The sequence below is a fragment of the Pristiophorus japonicus genome, chromosome 16 (genome assembly GCF_044704955.1).
Source record: "Pristiophorus japonicus isolate sPriJap1 chromosome 16, sPriJap1.hap1, whole genome shotgun sequence".
Taxonomy (NCBI): Eukaryota; Metazoa; Chordata; class Chondrichthyes; family Pristiophoridae; genus Pristiophorus; species Pristiophorus japonicus.
Window position 1 is genome coordinate 116,401,287 of NC_091992.1, and position 24,791 is coordinate 116,426,077.

The 24,791-nt window shown below is 44.1% G+C and overlaps 2 protein-coding genes across 4 annotated transcripts in view; one reads left to right on the forward strand and one right to left on the reverse strand.

Moving 5' to 3' along the window:
- The window catches only part of LOC139226761 (uncharacterized), a 79,167-nt gene extending 71,026 nt beyond the window's left edge, over positions 1 to 8,141 (reverse strand). For all 3 annotated transcript variants that reach the window (XR_011587309.1, XM_070857757.1, XM_070857755.1), the window contains exon 1: positions 7,909 to 8,141. Coding sequence is in view for 1 of the 3 variants with exons in the window: in XM_070857755.1 (XP_070713856.1) it covers positions 7,909 to 7,917 (9 nt within the window). In the remaining 2 variants the exon portion in view is untranslated. The remainder of the gene's footprint in view (positions 1 to 7,908) is intronic.
- Positions 1 to 24,791, forward strand: part of LOC139226760 (zinc transporter ZIP11-like) — an 807,495-nt gene that overhangs the window by 345,145 nt on the left and 437,559 nt on the right. The window lies entirely within an intron of this gene.

Consider the following 24,791-nt stretch of genomic DNA (forward strand, 5'->3'; position numbering starts at 1 on the left):
CCGACCCATCCAGGTGATTGAAACTTGTCGAGGAGATCATTCTGGCCGTATTAGATTCCTTGAAGTACTTACCATCGTATCTGCACCAGCCAACAAGAGGTTATCCAATCTAATCCCATTTACCAGCCCTGCAGGTTATGGTGCCTCAAGTGCCCATCCAAGCACCTTTTAAATGTGGTGAGGGTTTCTGCCTTCCACCACCCTTCCAGGCAGTGAGTTCCAGATCCCCACAACCCTCTGCGTGAAGAAGCTTCCTCTCAAATGCCCTCCAACAACCACCTTAAACCTATGCCCCCTTGTAATTGTCCCTTCCACCAAGGGAAATAGGCCCTTGCTATCCACTATATCCAGACCCCTCAATTAGGTCTCCTCTCAGCCTCCTCTGTTCCAAGGAGAACAAACCCAGCCTATCCAATCTGTCCTCATAGCTAAGATTCTCCATTCCAGGCAGCATCCTCGTAAATCTCCTCTGCACCCTCTCCACTGCAATCACGTCCTTCCTATAATTCGGTGACCAGAACTGTACGCAGTATTCCAGCTGTGGCCCAACTAGTGTATTACACAATTTAAGCATAACCTCCCTGCTCTTGTATTCTCTGCCTCGGCCAATAAGGGCAAGCGTTCCGTATGCCTACTTAACCACCTTATCCACCTGGCCTGCTACTTTCAGGGATCTATGGACAAGCACTCCAAGGTCCCTTTGTTCATCTGCACTTCTAAGTGGCCTACCGTTTAATGTGTATACCCTTTCCTTATTAGCCCTCCCCAAGAGCATTACCTCACACTTCTCCAAATTAAATTTCGTTTGCCACTGTTCTGCCCACCCGACCAGAAGATTGATATCCTCCTGTAGTCCATGACTTTCCTCTTCAGTGTCAACCACACAGCCAATTTTAGTGTCATCTGCAAACTTCTTAATCATACTCCCTATATTCAAATCTAGATCATTAATGTATACCACAAAAAGCAAGGGACCCAGTACTGAGCCCTGTGGTACCCCACTGGAAACATCCTTGCAGTCACAAAAACATCCATCAACCATTACCCATGCTTCCTGCCTCTGAGCCAATTTTGGATCCAACTTGCCACTTTGACCTGGATCCCATGTGCTTTTACTTTTGTGACCAATCTGCCATGTGGGACTTTATCCAAAAGCTTTGCTAAAGTCCACATACACGACATCGTATGCACTACCCTCATCGCCCCTCCTGGTTACTTCCTCTGAAAATTCAATTAGGTTAGTCAAACACGATCTTCCCTTTTCAAATCTGTGCTGACTGTCCCTGATTAATCCTTGCCTTTTTAAATGTAGATTTATCCTGTCCTTCAGGATTTTTTCCAATAATTTTCCCACCACTGAGGTTAGGCTGATAAGCCTGTAATTACTTGGCCTATCCCCTTCTCCCTTCTTAAACAAAGGTACCACATTAGCAGTCCTCCGGCACCATGCCTGAATACAAAGAGGACTGGAAAGTGATGGTCAAGGCCTCTGCAAGTTCCTCTTTTGCTTCGCTCAACAGCTTGGGATGCATTTCATCCAGTCCTGGGGACTTATCCACTTTCAAAGCCGCTAAACCCTATAATACCTCCTCTCTCGTTATGCATATTTCATCCAGAATTTCACACTCCTCCTTGATAGCAGTATCTGCATTGCCCCTTTCCTTTGTGAGAACAGACGCGAAGTATTCATTAAGAACATAGATTACCCTCATGGTCTCTAATGGGCCCTACCCTTTCTTTAGGACGCTGAGCACCTCAACTCTCGTCGCCGAGAGCATGTGGAGGACAAGCACAGGCAGCCGAAGGAGCGTACAGCAAACCAGACTCCCCACCCACCCTTTCCATCAGCGACTGTCTGTCCCACCTGTGATAGAGACTGTAATTCCCGTATTGGACTGTTCAGTCACCTGAGAACTCATTTTTGGAGTGGAAGCAAGTCTTCCTCGATTTTGAGGGACTGCCTATGATGATGATGATGGGTCACGACTGACTGTATATTACATCATAGATTGCAAAGAAGCCACAGTGCTTTTAAAAAAAAAATCTAATTGTTAAAATGTTCGAATACCTATCTCCTGGGAATAATTCAGCCACTATCTAATAATAAGCATTGTGGAAGAATACTTAAGTACAAGCTTCACTGCCAAATATTAATTAAATACCATCTTCAGCACACATCACTGCATTGGAATGAATTATTTAGTGGGACAAATCTAAGGATAATTACTAATCTGGTATGGTATGTGTGATTAAAAACATATTGCCAGCCTACCATTTAATGAAAGCATCCCATAGTGACAGTATTATTCATGGTATTATAGACTGAAAGCTTTCAGAAGCCTTTCTGAACATTTTTGATTTATAAAATTTAAATTCTAGCAATGCATTTTTAAAAATTCATGAGTGAGATTCATCAAACAATTGGCTTGGCCAACAGCTGCAGAGCGGAAGGAAGTTGAATCGACACCTGGCTTGGTCCTTCTCTCGTGTGATTTTGGGACAGGATGTCATAGAGCACATCTTGGGGAAAATTGTGGTTGGAGGCTTCCTTCGGGTAAACGCCTCCGACCCGAAATTTTTTAACGAAAATACCTGGTGGTTCCGTAGGAACGTAGGATGCTGGTCGTAGGCCTCCATTCGCAGTCCCGCGTACGGGAGCATGTCTTCCAGATACGTATGCGTATCCTGGGATCACGTGGGCCTGGACCACCAATCATTATGCAGTATTCTCATTGATAATAATGGCAATTCCATTTGTACGAGCTTACCACTACAATCAATGAGAATAACCACCAAAAACAAGAAACACAACACAATAAAATAAAATAAAACTCCCATATTTAAAATTAATTGAAATTGAATGTTTTAGGAAAAAAATATTTAAAATTTTTTTTTTAATGTGTATTAATAGGTTTAAAAATAAATTTACCTATTGGACAAGGTTTTTAATATAAAAATGAGTGATTAAATTAAATTTTTCTATGTTTTGAAATTCTTATGCTGCTAAAAGTAGAAACATAGAAAATAGGAGCAGTAGAAGGCCATTTGGCTCTTTGAGCCTGCACCGCCATTCAGTATGATCATGGCTGATCTTCTATCTCAACACCATATTCCCACTTTTTCCCCATACCCCTTGATGCCTTTTGTGCCTAGAAATCTATCTATCTCCCTCTTAAATATATTCAGTGACGGCCTCCACAGCCTTCTGTGGTAGAGAATTCCACAGGTTCACCACCCTCTGAGTGAAAACATTTCTCCTCATCTCGGTCCTAAATTTCCTACCCCATATTCTGAGTCTGTGACCCCTTGTTCTAGACTTCCCAGCCAGGGGAAACATCCTCCCCGCATCCAGTCTATCCAACCCAGTCAAAATTTTTACATTTCATTGAGATCCCCTCTCATTCTGCTAAACTCTAGTGAATGCAGGCCTAGTCGACCCAATCTCTCTTCGTACAGCAGTCCTGCCATCCCAGGAATCAGTCTGGTGAACCTTCACCGCACTCCCTCTATGGCAACTATATCCTTTTTTAGGTAAGGAGACCAAAACTGCACCTGCACACAATACTCCAGGTAGGCTATACTTTTACCAGGCGTAAAAGTTTGAAGGACATTTGCTGGACAAGAGTTGAGCAAATAGCCCAATCTCTGTCCTGCGGATGTCCTTCCTGCGGGGATGGGTTGGATGTGTCAAAATAAATCTTGACAGTGAGCAAAAGCCGGTTCTCGGCGCATGAGCATCGCGAGCTGAGAAACGCCATTTGCGAGGCCTCTTCGGGGGCGAGCGCGCATCGTACGCACCCGGAGAGGACAGAATTTTCGGCCCATTCTTTTGTGCATAGCAGTGCATTGTAAAGACAGTAGGTGACCTGTGCATCTGTAAATAACTCTTTATGTTAACAGAAATAAAGTAGCAGTTTATTTTTCAAACAGAGTTACGTTGCTGATTGATAGTTATTGGACACTGTCATTTGATTATTGTCCTGCAGGTTTGGACCTTCGAAGTCTTAAGCACATAAAAATGGAGACACATGAAAGGTTGTTAAGCTCATCTGGCTGGCCCTGTCTTTTAGATCGGCACTGACCATTTTTCATCTATTTCCTACCATAAACTAAATAAAAAAGCAATTTCCTTTTCATTACTTGCACTGAGGCAGAATTTACTGTGCTAAGTATCAGCCTAGTCCAGAATTTAATAAATCCAGACCTGGAATTGTATCTTAAAAGAGAAAAAAAATCCTTCCGTTTTGAATTACCAGTTTGAAGTCATTAAAATATGCCTTGCTTCACAGATCTTGCTACAGCGGGACATCTTGCTGCGTGCGCTGGTAAACTTTTTCCCTCGCCCCTTAGTTCAACATTTTTTTGTCCTTTAACTTGCTGCAAATGCGAGCTGGTAACAGCAGGACGAGGGCAACTGGGCATCTGGGACCAACAGTCTAATCTCCTCAACTAATGAGCTTTAAAGATTGAGAAAGAAACAGAGGAACAACTGAAAACAAGGATGAATTTGAGTGAAATCAGGTATAGAAAGAAATCAAGAGAGGGAAATAAAAATTGGGTTAAAAGAGAGAGAGAAAATAAAGGCAGAAAGGAAGAGTAAGAAAAAAAATTTGAAATTTTGAGTTTTAAAAATCTATACAAAGAATTTACTACAGGTGCAGTGTCGAGAATCTGGAGTTCCGGAATGGTCCAGGATGATTGGTGGCAGGGTCGTCCGGAATCTGTAAAATGTTCCGGAATCCAGACCCTGCCGACCTCTGGGCCCTGCCACTGCCCGACCTTGGGCCTCGCCTCACCCCGCTCGCCTCACCGCCGCTGCCCTTACCTCTGGGCCTCCTCGCTGGCCCGCCCCACCACCTACTTGACGGGGTCCGATGACCTCCTCGGCGGGGTCCTGCCGAGGAGCTGTTTGCGTCGGGCGGGGCCCCACCGAGTAGGTGGTCCGGCGAGGAGGCCCAGAGGTAAGGGCAGCGGCGATGAGGCAAGCGGGGCAAATCCAGGAGGCAAAAAGAAAAGAAGGTGGAATACAAATGGTAGACTGTAGCGCATTATGGAGTTGTTTTCCAATTTCTTCTGCAGATCTCGATTGGTTTGAATGCTTTCCTCAAGCTGTTGTCGTAGCAACTGAACGGCTGTTAGCTTCTTCTGCAAGGCTTGGATTTGGCTGTATAGAAATATAGTAAAGAAGCAGCGTCATGGGAAACAAAAGGAACAAGAACTAAACCGAGCTCCTCATACAGATGCAGCCCCCGCCCACCATTTCTTACGTTCCGAAATCCGCGAACCTGTGTTTCCGGATTCGTGACGTCAGAAAGCAAATCGGTTCCAAGGGTTCCGGATTTTAGGCGCTGCACCTGTACCTTCAGGAATGAGACTCAATGGAGGTGTGTGGGGGGCCTGACCCATCCACCTCCATGGCACGAACCTGGTATTGCAGTACTTCCAGGAACGGTGCAGTGGCTCTAGGCCTTTTGGCTAAGAGCATTGGCGCAGAGTGATCCTTGATGTGTGCAAGGTGACCTCTGGCGTTTGTGATTTGACAAAGAATTGGAAAGATTGGCAACGAAAAATCAACAGTTTAAATTGTTCCCTTTCTCGGTTGGAGAAGTTGATTGACATTAACAATTATCGTTAAAAGTGCACTTAATGCTGTTACGTATTTGATCTAAAATGCTGTTAACGAGTTTAATAGGGAATGAATGTGCCAAATCCAGCAAGTTATAAAAATAAGAGGGAGGTTGAGGGTGAGCTGCAGTTCACAACCTGTAGCAGTTTGCAATTCAACTCTCCCTTGCCGCAAGTGGCTGGATGATTTACACATCAATAATGGCGAACGCCATTAAACTCACCGTTATTCGATCAGCAAATTCTGGACCATTAATTTGCCAGCCTCGTTGAGAGCTGCTATTTCTGTTCTCCCTTTCTCTTCAGTTGATTGATTTATGAAAGGAGCCACTGCTGCCAGAGTAGACACATCTACTTCATTGGAGACAGTCTTGGCAACTGATCGGAAGCCACTCGATCCTGAAAAAGACACTCCACTGGCTGATTTTCCTTCCCAATTAAGTTACATTGGGGACCACTGATCCACCGTGATTGGCTAAGTCAAATTTAGTTTTCAGACATGAGATTTTTAAATAGTGTTTCAGGAATTGCATTCTGGTACTTTGTGTCATTGGTTATGGTAAAGAAAAAGAAAGCATTTATTATAGCGCCTTTCACATTCTCAGGGCATCCCAAAGAGCTTCAGAACTACTTCTGAATTACTTTCAGAATGAATTCACTCTTGTCTCAGGTCCCGCAGACAGCAAATTCAATAAATGGCCAGTTCATTTAGAGCAGGAGAGTGGAGTGGAGGTAGAAGATCAGCCATGATCTGATTGAGTGGTGGAGCAGGCTCAAGGAACCGAATGGCCTACTCCTGCTCTTATTTCTTTTGTTTTGTTCATTTGGTTTGCTGATATTGATTGAGAGATAAATGTTTGCCGGAACAGTAGAGGAACATTAAGTAGTGTTGTGGGATCTTTTTACATACAAAGCCTTGGTTTAACATCTCATCCAAAGAATGTCTCTGACAAAGCTGCACTCTCGCAGTACAGCACTGAATAAGTCAAATTTTTGTTTTATTACATGGGATACTGGGATTTCAGTGACATTTTGGGCATTGAATTCCACGATTCTAAACCTTTTTTTGATGTAAGACATAAATAAGTGACCTTTATATTTCATACATGGATTCTGCAGCGTTCAGCTTTTTGATTCTGTTCCGATCACATTCACTGCATTGATTGCTCTGATAATTTCAGAAAATGGGATCATTTTCCTCCAAGTTGTTTTTAATGAGAACAACATTAACCACCTTCAGCCTCCCTTTATACCACAGTAATCTAAAACTGAGAATCATCCTTTTGACTGCCTCTATCCTTTTCAAATTATGATGATCCCAACTGAACACATCACATGCAGTCTTAGAGTATCGGCATTACTTTCTTGAAGTAGAACAATAATAGAGCTGCTTATATACTCTTGACAATTTTTAGCCATTGCTGTACAACATTTTGGATGCTTTTTAAATTGTGCCAAGTATAAAGTCCTGTCCCCTCAGTACAGATTCACACGAGGCATGTAGTGAAGTCAAGGTCACTCTGGACCTGCACCTTTATTTCACAGCTCTGGAATGCTGCACTTACCTGAGACCTGCCCTTATATACCTGTCTCTTGCAAGTGCACCCCCGGTGGTAAGGTATGCTGGTGGTTACAGGTCATATCGTATTACAGTCATGTATAGCATGTTGAGATACAGTTATGTAAGATACATGACACCAAGTTTGGTGAAATTCAGATTTCACCAGTTACAATTGAGACCATCTTCCGCCTCTCTTGCTTCCTGTTTGGTTTCCATAACCAGAGCGACATCTCCATTAATCTGAAACTTACAATCTAATTCATGCTGTGACTAATAAGTGTGCCAAAGTCAAAGGGGGAGAAATTGATTATCGCCCTGATTGAGGGCAGTAACTTTTGAGAGGCGGGAACTAGGCACTAATATCGTTTCCCCGCCCCCGTCAAAATATTTGCTTTAGCGCTCTAGGAAGGAAGTGAAATGCTAAATCAAGAGCTCCACTTCCTACTGGGAGTGCTAACAGCGTGCACCCTTCAGCAGGGTTGCACACTGGGCCGTGCAGCGCTGCCACGTTCAAAGGACCCTTCCCTCCCTTAAAAGGAAAGGCCATTGCTGCACGCTCCGTGATTAAAGAATCACCTACCTGGACCACCAAGGGAGCAGGGGACCCGCGCGGTCAGCTCGGCACTCGAGCAGCGTGCACGACTGAGCGATCGCGGGCTGGACCCCGCGACAAAACTGGAGGAACACAGCAAAAACAAAGGTACATTTTTTTTGTAACCTACCTCATCCATCTCGCCTTTAATTATCACCCCGGTAGCGGCCGGCCGCCCGATGCATGCTTCCTGCAGCTTACCGGTGTTTTTGCCCAGCGCTGCTGCAAGGGACGGAAGTCAATTTCGGATCCGGGGCGATGCGCATGGTGGTGATGTCACGATCTCGGCCTAACAGTTATCCTTATCTTGTGGTCTTTCATACTGAGATTGCAAAAGCTGCGCACAATGCTCTCCTGTCCACTCCAAGAGGCAGAAGACACGACAGTTCAGGTTAAAACTCCATCATCATAGGCAGTCCCTCGAAATCAAGGAAGAACATAAGAACATAAGAATTAGGAACAGGAATAGGCCATCTAGCCCCTCGAGCCTGCTCCGCCATTCAATAAGATCATGGCTGATCTGGTCGTGGACTCAGCTCCACTTACCCGCCCTCTCCCTGTAACTCCCTTATTGGTTAAAAATCTATCTATCTTTGACTTGAAAACATTCAATGAGCTAGCCTCAACTGCTTCCTTGGGCAGAGAATTCCACAGATTCACAACCCTCTGGGAGAAGAAATTCTTTCTCAACTCGGTTTTATATTGGCTCCTCTGTATTTTGAGGCTGTGCCCCCTAGTTCTAGACTCCCCCACCAATGGAAACAACCTCTCTGCCTCTATCTTGTCTATCCCTTTCATGATTTTAAATGTTTCTATAAGATCACCCCTCATCCTTCTGAACTCCAACGAGTAAAGACCCAGTCTACTCAATCTATCATCATAAGGTAACCCCCTCATTTCAGGAATCAGCCTAGTGAAATCGTCTCTGTACCCCTTCCAAAGCTAGTATATCCTTCCTTAAGTAAGGTGACCAAAACTGCACGCAGTACTCCAGGTGCGGCCTTACCAATACCTTATACAGTTGCAGCAAGACCTCCCTGCTTTTGTACTCCATCCCTCTCGCAATGAAGGCCAACATTCCATTCGCCTTCCTGATTACCTGCTGCACCTGCAAACTAACCTTTTGGGATTCATGCACAAGGACCCCCAGGTCCCTCTGCACCACAGCATGTTGTAATTTCTCCCCATTCAAATAATATTCCCTTTTACTGTTTTTTTGCCCAAGGTGGATGACCTCACACTTTCCGACATTGTATTCCATCTGCCAAACCTTAGCCCATTCGCTTAACCTATCCAAATCTCCTTGCAGCCTCTCTGAGTCCTCTACACAATCCGCTTTCCCACTAATCTTAGTGTCATCTGCAAATTTTGTTGCATTACACTCTGTCCCCTCTTCTCGGTCATCTATGTATATTGTAAACAGTTGTGGTCCCAGCACTGATCCCTGTGGCACACCACTAACCACTGATTTCCAACCGGAAAAGGACCCATTTATCCCGACTCTCTGCTTTCTGTTAGCCAGCCAATTCTCTATCCATGCTAATACATTTCCTCTGACTCCGCGTACCTTCATCTTCTGCAGTAACCTTTTGTGTGGCACCTTATCGAATGCCTTTTGGAAATCTAAATACACCACATCCATCGGTACACCTCTATCCACCATGCTCGTTATATCCTCAAAGAATTCCAGTAAGTTAGTTAAACATGATTTCCCTTTCATGAATCCATGCTGCGTCTGCTTGATTGCACTATTCCTATCTAGATGTCCCGCTATTTCTTCCTTAATAGTTTCAAGCATTTTCCCCACTACAGATGTTAAACTAACCGGCCTGTAGTTACCTGCCTTTTGCTTGCCCCCTTTTTTAAACAGAGGCGTTACATTAGCTGCTTTCCAATCCACTGGTACCTCCCCAGAGTCCAGAGAATTTTGGTAGATTATAACGAATGCATCTGCTATAACTTCTGCCATCTCTTTTAATACCCTGGGATGCATTTCATCAGGACCAGGGGACTTGTCTACCTTCAGTCCCATTAGCCTGTCCAGCACGACCTCCCTAGTGATAGTGATTGTCTCAAGGTCCTCCCTTCCCACATTCCTTGCTTCCACTCCAAAAATGAGTTCTCAGGTGACTGTACAGTCCAATATGGGAATTACAGTCTGTTTTGCAGGTGGGATCGACAGTCGTTGGAGGAAAAGGTGGGTGGGGAGTATGGTTTGCCGCACGCTCCTTCCACTGCCTGCGCTTGATTTCTGCGTGCTCTCGGTGACGAGACTCGAGGTGCTCAGCGCCCTCCCGGATGCATTTCCTCCACTTATGGCGGTCTTGGGCCAGCGACTCCCAGGTGTCGGTGGGGATGTTGCACTTTATCAGGGAGGCTTTGAGGGTGTCCTTGAAATGTTTCCTCTGCCCTATTTACAAGAATTATAATTACACAGAAGCAAAGGAGTTTAGCTAATAATCAATAATACGGTACTTGATTTGCAGAATACTTTAAACTTTCCCGCATTTTTTTTAAAACAACATCTCAGCATCCTATTCAGAATCTTGGAAAAACATAATGTGGCTGCTTCAGATCCATGAAGCCCATCGCACTACGGCAGCTTCGTGATCGGCAGGCGAATTGGGGCCTGGGAATTGGGGAACGTCAATTGTACCTTTATTCTTCCAAGCAGGCTGTGATACATCAAATCAAAGCTTTTTTTTAAACTCATTATGCAAGTTTTTTTTTTACCCACTCTGCACGCAATTTTAGTAATCAGATCAACCATTCATATAGATTTTAGACTTCTGGTTACTATGGTGGGTTTTGACAGCTGCCTTGCATAATCACATAGCTTGGTTTGATGACCAACTCCAGAGTGCTTGACAGATGTCGATAACCTTTGCATGCATTTAACATTGCAAAGACATGAAGGAATTTCTGATCCAATTAATTTGTGAGTTCGTGTTTCCCATTTCTCGCAGAACAGCGATTGGATATCGGCCCATGAAATCAGTAGTTGCCCGCGGACAGATTTATGCTTTATCTTATTCCTCCAAAAAGACTCTTTTCAAAATACAGCTGACTGAGGACCACTTTAAGTATCTTTTGCTATCTAAAACTTCCAGTGCAATCGATATAATAGAGATTCTACAGTTCGAAGCAGGTTGAAGCTTTGCTTCCATCACAGCACTTTATGACCAAGACCCTCTTCTTTCGGTTATCCTCTATACTGTTTTCAGTACCAGTATACTTAGTGACGTGATCGGGGCCCAGGAGAAGCGTGAGTTCGGGACCAGAAGAGGCGTGGGCCCAGGGGCAGCACGGGCCTGACCACACTGCGCGATGTGTGCGCACTAGGTCCATGCAGCAGAGCAGGTCTCCAGTCGTCTTGGGTAATCCTTGCCACTGGACCAAGACCTAGCTCTGTCAAGCCCGTGTGGTGGCTGGTGTTCAACGGCCACCACACGTTAAAAAAAATCCATGCACAGGCATCTTCCACCCTTCAACATGTAGTTCAGGACCAGAAATATCAGGTCCCTCATTGAAACACCTGTGAACTCATCCTTTTTTGGCGTGGAAGCAAATCATCCTCGTTTAGAGGGACTGCCTATGATTATGATGACTTAACGTTCGACATCCATCTGCCTGCATCATAATGTAGATCATTTTTAATGCATTATTTTCCTCGTAATATCTTGTTTCTCGTATATCTTTTTATCTTCAGCACCATTGGGTATTCAATTCATTCCCTTCTCAAGATAATGGAGAGATAACATGTACAGCCAGGATCCTACAAACCAATTCCCGGAGTACTTTGCTGGGTCACTGCAGCCCAATTAAATCTGCTCCCATTGACAATTATTGTTTATTTCTTGAAATTGAACCAATTCATTATCTAATTTACATCATTAGCTTTTATTACAGACCTTTCACATTAACCTTGGGTTTCTTATGAGACATTTTGCTAAATACTTTCTGCATGTCAGCTTGCAAACATCCGCCAGAATATCATCAAACATTAGTTCTGGAGAAGTTCTGGAGAAGGACGAAAAATGTAGTAAATTTGTTAGGAATTATGGTTTCCCATAAATCTGCATTTACTGGGTTTCCTGCTAATAGCTTCCAAGATTTTTCTTGCTATAAATGTTTGTGATTCCCAGAATCCTGCTTCCGACATTCTTCTCGTAAATTATAAGTACAGCTGTGTTCCAGTCTTCTGCTATCAAACTAGACCCTCTGGCCTGGAATTCGCGGTCAATGGCGATGCAAAGGCAATTTGCCGTGGGCCTTGAAGAAAGCTGCCCACAGAGACCTCGCAATCTCGACGTTCAAGTGATTTCAGCGCAGTGTAGTGGGAATTCCCAAGTGCATCCACAAGCTGTCTAAGCAGCCAATCACATTGCAGAATTCTCACAGTCTGGGAACCAGGAAATGAGAAGCTGCTTTTATCCACACTTAAAAAAAATGTTAGCGAGCAAAACAAAGATTGGGGTTCTCGCATGGGGATAGAGTAGAACCTGAAATATCATGAACAAAGGATAAAACATTTTTTTTTTTAATTTCTTAAAATTGTAATTTTTATCATAATGGAGAAATTTGGCACTCCACAAAATTAAAATTAGTATTTCAGGGCCATAACATTTGTTTAGCAATCAGTATGCTGTTAAAACTCCTTTTGCATCTAATCTAACAAGGCTTAAAATTTAATGGGGCATTTAACAGCGATATAACCGCAGAAGCCCAAGCTTTTGTCAGTTTCTCTGATTTCAGGCATTTCACTGACTGCGGGCTGTAGGCGGAGGGTGGGGGATGGGGAGGGGCGGGAGGGGAGCTGTGGGGTATCCACAGCCAGAGTCGGAACGGTAAATGACTGACCACAGCTTCAGGATTTTCACGTTGAGATGCGTGTGCGCTGCATCCTGAAGTTGTGGTCCGTTTCAAAGGGGTAATAACGGTGAACGCTGACATGACCCACTGCAAATTCCGGCCCAATGTGTTGCAAAAATTTTCCCCTACAACACTCAATTCTTTCAGTACTCACAATTTTACGACTATTTTTGTTTTGTTACATTATAATTCCATGCTTTCTCTGAAGACTGAATTTTCCTCCATCTTTTATTTAACGGCAAGAAAGTGCTAGCAATGTTTTCCTGTTGTTAATATCATTCACAGTGACCCCGATGTTGTTTCTTTCCCCTCTCTGTGTCGCTTTTCATTTTTAATGGTTCCCACTTGTTCTTTCGTACTTCGTTCAGTTTGTCTGTGTGGCTTTCTCTCAGTAATTTCTGTTTGACTTTTATGTTTCCCACTGGTCCTCTTTGCAAAAAATCTTCCGAAATGTTTGCGTTTTTCCTTTGTGTCATTGTCGATCTGAATTCTGCTGATTTGGCAGATAGTTTATTTGCACTTTCTCCTTTGTACTCTGTTTTGGTTTAATTTCTCCCTCCACATTGCAGCATTAAAAGCAGCACTCAGTTCAGTCAATCTTACCGCTGCATCCAGGCAGTCAGGTGATGTGTGGGCAGTGAGTTTTGACTCTGTGTTAGATTCATTATTTATCCATTCCATTATGTATTCAAGAGGAATCTAGTGAACTAACTCCTAAAATAATAAATTTTAAGATTCAGGCCAAGAGTTTTATTTTCTAGTTCAGTTGCCCACAAGGGAAGTCGATGAAAACAGAAAATGGTGAAATTAATTTGTCTTCACCTCACGTCTCCTAGGCAGAATGAGGAATTTAACACATTTAAATGAATGGTAGCAGCATTGTTCTGATTGTTGAGGCAAAGAATGTGTATTTGGAGGGTGAATCTATCCCTTACAGGGGATGGGAAGTATACAAAGGGAGATAAAGCACTCCTTCATTTGAATAAGGTTAAATCATTTGCAATAGTCTATCTCCTAAAGGGCCCTCAAATCTAAATCTGCCACCAAGCTCATGGTCTACAGGGCTGTAGTAATACCCGCCCTCCTATATGGCTCAGAGACATGGACCATGTACAGTAGACACCTCAAATCGCTGGAGAAATACCACCAACGATGTCTCCGCAAGATCCTACAAATCCCCTGGGAGGACAGACGCACTGACGTCAGCGTCCTTGACCAGGCCAACATCCCCAGCATTGAAACACTGACCACACTTGATCAGCTCCGCTGGGCAGGCCACATTGTTCACATGCCAGACACGAGACTCCCAAAGTAAGCGCTCTACTTGGAACTCCTTCATGGCAAATGAGCCAAAGGCGAGCTGAGGAAACGTTACAAGGACACCCTCAAAGCCTCCCTGATAAAGTGCGACATCCCCACTGACACCTGGGAGTCCCTGGCCAAAGACCGCCCTCAGAGGAGGACATGCATCCGGGAGGGCGCTGAGCACTGAGTCTCAACGCCGAGAGCGTGCAGAAATCAAGCGCAGGCAGTGGAAAGAGCGTGTGGCAAACAAGTTCCGCCCACACTTTCCTTCAACAACTGTGACGGGGACTTTGGTTCTCGTATTGGACTGTTCAGTCACCTAAGAACTCATTTTGAGAGTGGAAGCAAGTCTTCCTTGATTCTGAGGGACTGCCGATGATGATGATCCTTATTTACACTTTGAATTCTCAGGCCAGTTAATTTCCGCTGTTTCGGACATCCTCTGTTTGCAGTAACGAGAAGCCCTGTGGGGAATGCTATAGGTCGACAGCCAGACTGATCCCGGATGCTGATTGTGATCTGGGAGATGTGAGTGTGGCGAATGTAGAGGGCAGATATCAACCAGCACTGCCTCTCCCAGCTTGGATGCACTTCCACTGGACCTGTTCACTATGGAGCTACACACTCAGAATCCTGTAGCTGATGTGGGAGAAGCCCCTGAACATAACTTAAGATCTAGGGTCAGGAGTAAGCCTACGGCCCTTCGGGTCTGCTCCGTCATTCAATAAAATCATTGCTGATATTCTAACAACTCCAACTCCTGATCTCAATGGGACCGAAAAGTAAAACCAACCCCCGAATGGGTTTTCATTGAGGACGCGACTGCTGCCAATGAACCGGGGGTAGTTGCGCGTGCCCAGTCAGTGTTTTTTTTGGTGGTTCTGATATGAAAAAAATCTGTTGGTTGAAGCCATTTGCAACGACTGCTCCGTTCGTTGCTCCGTGAAGAAGCTTTTCACAGTCATGTTGGAAGTGCTTATTTTGTACATGTTCTGTTTACTTTTTAATTGGGATGAAACTTTATAAAATAACATGGACACCATGTCGTTTGGAGAAAGTTTGGATTCTCAGTTTGGAAAAAAAATTGAAAGTTATATGATCCCAAGTGGTGGAGAATGGGAACAAGGAGTGGGGCTGAAATGTCAGGAACAGGGAGCGGGCCAAGCAGAAACATCATCAAAATTTCCAGATTAATACGCAGAACACTTCTGCGCAGCTTTCGGTCATTGAAATCAGCTTTTGGTTCGTTGGCAGGAGTCACTCCGTTTCAGTTACCATGGAGATGGGTTTTTTCACATTCAGTAAAGCATCTTCTGCATCTTCCTTAAATGGTCATAACTCCTTCTGTCATACACTGGAAGAGAGTTGAACAGAAAGTTTTGAAAGTTAGACTACCTTTCTTCCAAATTAAATTGCAAGTGGCTCTCCCAAAGATTCACCATGTTTATCCAGCAAGTGGCTGAACCGCGTCGATCGGGAAGGTTCTCGGATCAAACCCCAGTCTGTGCTGAGTTAGCTGATCCTGGGCAATGGTGGAGATTGTGGCTCAGTGGGCAGCACACTCGCTTCTGAGTCAGAAGGTTGTGGGTTCAAGTCCCAGTCCAGGGACTTGAGCACATAACTCTAGGCTGACATTCCAGTGCTGTGCTGTATTTCTGATGAGACATTAAACCGAGGCCCCGTCTGCTCAAGTGGACGTAAAAGATCCCATGGCACTATTTCGAAGAAGAGCAGGGGGGTTATCCCCAGTATCCTGGCCAATATTTATCCCTCAATCAACATAACAAAAAAAAGATTAGCTGGTCTTTTTCACATTGCTATTCGTGGGAGCTTGCTGTGCATAAATTGGCTGCCACATTTCTCACATTACAACAGTGACTACACTTCAATAAGTACATAATTGGTTGTAAAGTGCTTTGAGACGTCCGGTGGTCATGAAAGGCCCTATATAGATGCAAGTGTTTCTTTTTCATTGGAGAAAGTCATCCAGGGTTCCTGCACCTCATCAACATCCAGCGATCCCTGCTGGAAGTGTGTGTATATTCATGTCAAGTGATGAACAAGTTCAGACTTGACCGTGATGGATCACGCAGTGGAATACCCCCCTGGCAGCCACTCTCAAGACTCACAGACGAATATTGGCTATTGCGCACAGTTTCAGTAGGTTCCCAGCACCTGTAGAACTGTACCCTAGTGAGAAATTACCATCTAAATGGAGAAAATGATATATACATATGTAAAGTATGTGTGTTTAAATAGCGGGGATACGGGAGTAGAACCTTCACAGAATGTCATTGCATATATTATACGACACAACATTTAAATATTACCATGGTGGCAGCAGAGTGACGATAGTACAAAAAAGGTTCATCAAAAATGCAGGAAATTGAAGAGAACCTAATATCATTTAAAATAAGTAGTGTTTAAAGAAAAACACACAGCATCTTATCTCTTGTGTGTCAACCACCAGCTGCAATTATGAAATTAATATATTCATTGAGAATATTAAGAATAGCTGCATGTAATTGCATGTCAAAAAGAAAGACAAATTGCTTGAAAAATTCCAGAAACAAATCAAACCCACACATCTGTCTGTTGCCACTGGCAACGTGAAACAAGGCACTGCAGTGTAAGTGGAGACATATGTTATTTTGTCAAGAATGCTGGTGCAAAAGAAAAGGATGCAGAAAATGCGGGCGGAGACTTCCGACCTGAAAAAAATGGACCAACTTACCTGGTGGTCCGGGAGGTTTGGCAACTTGCAGTTCTGGGGGTCTCTGTGAAGGCCTGCGGAGATGCCCACATATCCCAGGGGCGCAGGCATTTCACAAGCAACCCTGGGATCACGTGGGCCGGCCCAACCAATCAAAGTCGGGGTATTCCCATTCATACTTGTGATGAGTTCCGATACGGAATCAACATAAGTATGAATGGGAATACCCCCAAAATACACAAACACTTAAAATACATTTATTAAAAAATAAACTTTTAATCACTTATTTAAAACAAAAATATAATTTTTTGAAAAATAAATTTGCATATTTTAACGGGTCCAAAAATAAATTGACCTGGTTTTTAAATGTTTAAATTATTGAAATAAATGTGTTTTTTTTTAACCTTTAAAAGTCTCGCACTGATAAAAAGCAGGCCTTACGTCTGCTTTTATCAGCCGTAGGAATTTCACGGGTATTCACTGGGCAGAAGTTGGGCAAATAGCCTAACACTTCGCCTGCGGAGGCCCTTTTCTTCCGGAGGATTCTTGACCGATTGCATGTTCCGGATTTAGGCGCATGCGCAGTGCATGCCGAAACCCGAAACTTGCGGGGCGCGTGGGCGCTCACAGGAGCCGCAAATTCAGCCCCAAGAACTTTCCCAAAATCATTTCAATTGTTGAAACTTTAGGTGAATATTTTGATATTATAGAATAACTGTTGGGAGATAATTATTCAACTTAGAGTTGAGGGGACTGAACAAATCTTCTTCCTAATTATTGTAGAAGATTGTGAACTCAAAATGTAATGCGCCGACATGCTATTTGACCTTGCTTTCTCAAACTCTGCTGTTTTGTGAGGTCTGAGATGGGCAGTTACATAGGACCTCAATAATTGTGCCATCCGACTGGAAAAGTGAGGTTGTTTGACTTGTCTCACGTCATCTTAGTTGCAAGACATGAGGTTCAAAAATGGTAAAAATGTAAAGAAAGGGGATTGGAGTGGTGGATGCAGATTCATTGGTAACTTTCAAAAGTGAATTGGATATATATTTAAAAAGGAAAAATCTGCAGGGCTATGAGGAAAGAGCATGGGCGTTGGATTAATGGATAGCGATTTCAAAGAGCCAGCACAAGCAGGATGGGCAGAATGGCTGTAAGATTCTGTGATGAGTTTACACCGAGAGGGCACAGTGTTTAAAACAAAAAAAAACAGTTTTAAGTTGGGCGCAGCCTACATGCAGAGGTAGCTTATTTGGAAGTCTATGGTATTTTTATTAAATCGCACAACAGCAAGTTGTGATGCTATAGCGACACTTCGCTACGGGGTGGTAGGACATACATTTAAAACATAAATTATAGAATGAAGGAAGACCTTTTAATACATTAAGCCTGGAACCTCTGCAAATAGTGTACAATTCAACTAAAAGGTTTAGTTTCAGGGCATTCAAAAACTCAGCAGCTGTTTTTGAAAAATATGTCACTTGAAAAATGAAAAATGATGCTCAATAATAATCATGAGTCCATTAGTCTCCTGAAGCAAAGTTCTGGGTAAATCTAACCTGACCTACAAAGGTGAGCGAGCAACACACCAGCATGTCCGCCCATCTTCATATTTCTACGATTCAACAGTGGCCTGCTGACCTCCTTGGGGAGTTCAGTGAGCTGGGAAGGGGAAGAAAGTGGGCTGGGAGGCACAGTTGGTTAGATACTGACATTGCTAAGTGGCAATTCAGTCCAGTAACTCTCCGATGTAAAATGAGTTCAGGCAATCTCGAATCAATTCACAGTCCCAAACTGCTTTCACATCACAAAATTGGCTCTGATTTGGTACTATATTGTCAGTGTTATTCAAACCAGGATGGTTGAAGTGGGAAATGGGAAACAAAAGCCACACTGATACAGTAAGGAGTGCTTTTTCTGAGGTTGGGTCTGAGTAGAGGGGGTTTTACTGTATCTCGCTGTGCTGCATCTGACCTGGGATGCTAACGCGTGATGCTGACGTGGATGCCTGAAATAAGAAGTGTACCATTCTCCTATGCTAACATCCCACATCTTGATGAACTCTGAACTCGTGGGCCAGGATGTTGTTCAGATTCCAGACTCTGTGGGTAGTTCATAGTGCTCTTCATGATTTCCAAATATGGCCGAATTTCATTGATTAGTGCATCTTGTGTGGCTAGCAAAAGGCCTTTGATCAATACCTTTAGCCCGGGCTCCCAGACTGATGCTTTCACCCATGTTAGCAAGAGTCTCTTTTGAACCCTGACAGTTTTTTTTTTAACTTTGTTAATGTTCCTTCCATTCCACCAGCCTTGCTGCTGCCCTCACTGGCCTTTGCTGCTGACACACTTCTCCAAACCACCGATGTCATGAATCTTCCCGCATGCCCACATTCCCCCCCCACACCCTGTCCTTCAAAACTTGTCACTTGGCGAACTTTATCTGGCCCATAAAAAAACTCAAAAAGCCTTGCATTTATGTAACTCCTTTCACAACCTCAGGGCATCCCAACGTACTTTATAGCCAATGAAGTACTTTTGCAGTGTAGTTACTTGTAATGTGGGAAATGTGGCAGCCAGTTTGCGCACAGCAAGCTCCCACAAAGAGCATCATCATCATAGGCAGTCCCTCGGAATCGAGGAAGACTTGCTTCCACTCCTGACAGATACAGGGTAATCTGTTTCTTGTGATGTTGATTGAGGGATATGTATTGGCAAGGTCACCGGGGATAACTCCCTTGCTCTTGAAATAGTGCCACGGGAACTTTTGTGCCCACCTGAGAGCAAATGGGGCCTCGGTTTAACGTCTCATCCAAAAGACGGCACCTTCGACAGCACTGCACTGGAGTGTCAGCCTAGATTTTGTGCTCAAGTCTCTGGAGTGGGACTTGAACCCACAACCTTCTGACACAGAGGCATGAATGCTACCCACTGTGCCACAGCTGACGATTGCCGTGCTGATGCTGGCTCTATAGTACATGTGTACTTATGGGTGCAAAGGGTAGTGGGGTGATAGGAGGATCAATGTTGTTGGCAGGAAATTCAGCGACTGCTCTTTCCCATGGGGACCTACCATTCCATATCCCAACCCTTTCCTGGTGACGTAATTTACAGGACAGGCCACGTGTGTTCTGGAATGGCGCCCTCCACTAATGTGCAAATTGGCATACATGCTAATCCAAAAGCAACTCAGCCTAGTAAGTACATAAAGTACATAAAGTATGTTTTATACTGCCTGCCTTCATGATCCTCAGTACAGCATTTCAATCTGTTCAGAACACTGGAAGTACTGGACTTGCTATCAACAGTAAAATGCCAGTTAGTTCTTCTCAAGTAATAACATTCTGCTGTTATAAATTGATGTGAAACTTGGCAAATCAGGGTAAATAATTCTGAATACACTTGTTCTTCAATAGGCTGTCAAACTTGTTTTAAAAAAGAACAATCGTTAAAAGGGAGCATTTCATTCGCAATAGCACACAAATAAAATAAAACAAAGCTTGCACTTCTATTTCACAACCTCCAGACATCCCAAGAGCTTTACAGCCGATTAACTACTTTTAAAGTATAGTCACTTCAATGCGGCAGCCAATTTGCACACAGCAAGGTCCCAGAAACAGCAATGTGATAATGACCAGATAATCTATTTTAGTGATGTTGATTGAGGGATAAATATTGGCCAGATATATTGGGCAGAACTTCCCTGCTCTTCGAAATAGTGCCATAGGATCTTTTACGTCCACCTGAGAGGACAGACGTTGGTTTAACGTCTCATCCAAAAGACTGCACCTCCGACAGTGCAGTGCTCCCTCAGTACTGCACTAGAGTGTTAGTCTAAATTTTAGGCTCTAGTCTCTAGAGCGGGACTTGAACCCAAAACTTTCTGACTTCAAGGCATAAGTGCTACCCACTGAACCATGGCTGACATAGATAGTTGACGGACATTGATTGGGCAGAAATAAAATGACAAATCTGGTTATTGTCATGTTTTGTGAATCGGTTATTAACGGCTTCTAGAGCTTTTCATTACTGAATGATTAATGGCGTAGACTGTAGGGTCAATGGGTTAAATGGTCAACTTAATTCATAAAGCACACAATAGCGAAAGGAAAAGCTTTAACACCATGGGTAAGATTATTGAAGATATATCTGTACTGTCGTGAGTTGGAATCCTCGCTTGCTCTCAAAATTTGTTTAACATGAAATTTGCTTTTCCAATCTTTGTGGGGGTGGGGCAGGGGGATTAAGGTGTGAATCTGATTTGATGTCATTGTTAATAAGTGAATGTAAATCAGATTGAAACTGGCAGTCTAGCAGCCGCTCACCTGCATGGTTCTCCAGGAAGCCACCTACAGCAAAAGGAGGTCACTCATCCCTCACTGGCAGAGACACCGGAACAGCCACCTGCCCACTCTGTCTGTGGATAAAAAGGAAAAAAAAAGAAAGCCGTGCATTTATATAGTGCCTTTCACGACCACAGGATGTCCCAAAACGCATTGCAGCCAATGAAGTACTTTTGAAGTGTAGTCACTGATATAATGTAGGAAACGCAGCCAATTTGCACACATCAAGCTCCCACAAACAGCAATGTGATAATGACCAGATAAATCTATTTTAGTGATGTTGATCGAGGGATAAATGTGGGCCAGGACACCGGGGATATCTCCCCTGCTCTTCTTTGAAATGGTGCCATGGAATCTTTTACGTCCACCTGAGAGGGCAGACGGGGCCTCGGTTTAATGTCTCGTCCGAAAGATGGCACCTCCGACAGTGCAGCACTCCCTCAACACTGCACTGGAGTGTCGGCCTAGATTTTTGTGCCCAAGTCTCTGGAGTGGGATTTGAACCCACAACCTTCTGACTCTGAGGCGAGTGTGCTCCCAACTGAACCACGACTGGCACAAAAAAGATTTGTCGAGGGAAAACTCTGATCTGCTTCCTTTTTGGCTCAGCAGCTTACTGAGCAGTATCGATCGGACAAGTTCCAGGTTCAATTTCTAGTCTGTGCTGACTTGGCTCTTTCTAACCAGAGCAGTGCTACACTTGGATTTAGTGTCTCTATGCTTAGAAAGGCAAGATAAGTCAGCAGGGTTCCCATTCCTGACTGCTATCCAGTGACTTTCGCTGTAGAGTGCCCGTACGTGGACAATAAAACAAGATCAGGCTAAACTATGTTGCTTTCTACGTTCGAATCGTCTTATAACGCTCACTGGCTAAGTTTACACTTGAATAATGGATGAGGTATTGGTGAGTAAGACTAGCAACCGTGGAACTGTAGCCCAGCGAGAATCGGGCAGTCAGAAGAATGTTTCACATTTAAATCCCTTCATGGCCTCATCGCTCCCTATCTGTGTAACCTTCCTTCAGCCCGACAAACTTGCAAGAAGTTTCTGTTCCTCTTTCGATGTTCAATTGTAACCTCCGCTTCCTCCATTCACCTCATTGGACATTGTGTCTAGGCTCCAGCAATTCCCACCTTTCACTTCATCGCTTCTTAAAACCTACATCTTTGACCAAGCGTTTGGTCACTTCTCAGTGTCCTCTGTGTCCAATTACACCTCTGTGAAGCGCCATGGGACTTTTTCTTTTACATTAGAGGCACAATATTACTTTGTCTGGCCACGGTGGTATTGTAGAAATGGCCTTTCACTTCTTGCTGTGGATATCTGTCTGCAGAATTCTTTCTATTTCCACCCACACACTGAAGAGTTGTTCTGCTGGCTACAAGCATGAATTTTTGATACTTGGTGCTTAAATGCATACCATCCAATTTGATGGAATCCCAAGGCAGAATCGTGAGGTTTTCTCTGAGGACAGGTAGTCTTTATCGTTCAAGGCTTTGAGAGGCGTTTGCTGTAAATTGAAAGCAGACAGTGCACAGGGTGATGGAAAAATAAGTTCTTTGTATTGAGAAGAAAACGGCTACTGAATACAGATAGCTGTGTAATCTTTATTATCTGATGGAGATTGTAAACAGCAAGTTCAAAGACAAGAATATTATGAAATAAAAGGATGATGGCTATTATATAAAATTGATATTTTAAAGGCATTTGTTGATGATTCAGTCATGATATTCTGCTTATCCAGTGGTTTGCAGGGGCATACGGTTATATTATGGGTCAAAGTATTGATATTGGCTCGGGTTTTGTGGCACTTGAGCAGTTTGGAGCAGGCTGCAACACAGGGGCTTGGAGAGTTGGGAATGGTTATCATCTCACTCACCCCCCCCCCCCACCCCCGTGCCCCACCGTCCCCCCATTTCCACATCCGCCTGCAGGTTTGTCTGGACAGCAGCAGAGGAGATGGAAGAAGTTAGGGGGCAATGAATATAAACACTGGCAGGTTCCATACTTGATTTCACAATAGCATTAAATGAATTCCTCCTTCTCCATTTGTCCCTCAAGTGTTGTTGTTCATGTGTACTTCATTACTCTTGTCCAATATCAAAAGGAGATACATGCAAGATAGTTCCCACTGAAATCGCTCAAAGAATGGCTCGGTTAGAGATGGGAAGCCTTGTTCTTTTGTTAACATGGCTGTCTTTCTCCTTGTGAGTGGCTAAGCAGTATAAGAAGGGGCTGTGTCGACAATTCAAAAAGAAACTTCAAATGCTCAGAGCTGCATTAATAAGTATTTCTTCAAAAAACTGGACAAGGACATGTGTTGATTTTTCTGTTTTCAAAGGTTGCAAAATGCTGTGCAATGGGACTGCAGTGACTGATAGTAATTATTTTTTTAACTTTTTTCGTTTCTTTGTGGACCTTGCCTGCATCGGCTTCCCTCACTCACCCTGCCCTGACCGCAATAAAATTGTCTGGGCGTCCCCCACTACTGCTCTGGAATGGGCCTGCTGCTCACTAGGCCACGTTCCCACCGGGAAGTTTCTAGTCCCATACCGGATCCACTTCCCATACTCACTTTCCAATCCACGTACATCTCTCAATGCAACATATTTGCCCAACGAGTTCCTGGTCCCCTCCTGGGTCAAGCTGACCCAAGATTGGTCGACTCCACACTTGAACTCATGCTGCCATTAAATGAATGTCAGCGACGCCTTTTTTCAGCCTCCCGTTCCCCTCATCTGCTCGTTCTGTTCATTTGTCCGTTGAGCAGTTTTATTGCCACGCTCCTCTTGTCGTTGTTCAGAAGGAGCAAAGATTAGATGGAGAAATCTGTGGAGTGCCTGTGTTTGTATGCCTGTGTGCAGAATACATGTTTGTGCCTGCTTCACTATTCTTGACCAGTGCCAACTCTAGCAGGCCCCTTACTTAAACTCAGGGTAGCATTACATTTATGCCACGCTGCAGAAAGTCAGACTAGAATTGGCAGTGAAGACCAGAATTTGAAGCTGGGGTGCTTCAGAGGGAAATGTCTTGGTATTATAGTGACCTAAGTTGCCGAATAACTGTGACTCTAAAATAATTCTTTTTGCGTCTTTAAGTTTGATATGTCAGCCATTTTATACCCAAATTGAATGAGATAGATATCATGATGATGATCGGAATCGAGGAAGACTTGCTTCCACTCTTGGCATGAGTTCTTGGGTGGCTGTGCAGTCCAGTACGAGAACCACAGTCTCTGTCACAGGTGGGACAGACAGTGGTTGAAGGAAAGGGTGGGCGGGGAGTCTGGTTTGCCGCATGCTCCTTCCGCTGCCTGCACTTGATTTCTGCATGCTCTCGGCGACGAGATTCGAGGAGCTCAGCGCCCTCCCAGATGCACTTCCTCCACTTAGGGCGGACTTTGGCCAGGGACTCCCAGGTGTCAGTGGGGATGTCGCACTTTATCAGCGAGGCTTTGGAGGTGTCCTTGTAACGTTTCTGCTGCCCATCTTTGGTTCGTCTGCTGTGGACGAGTTCCGAGTAGAGTGCTTGCTTTGGGAGTCTCGTGTCTGGCATGCGAACTATGTGGCCTGCCCAGCAAAGCTAATCAAGTGTGGTCACTGCTTCAATGCTGGGGATGTTGGCCTGGACGAGGACGCTAATGTTGGTGCTTCTGCCCTCCCAGGGGATTTATAGGATCTTGCGGAGACATCGTTGGTCGTATTTCTCCAGCGACTTGAGCTGTCTACTGTACATGGTCCACGTCTCTGAGCCATACAGGAGGGCAGGTATTACTATGGCC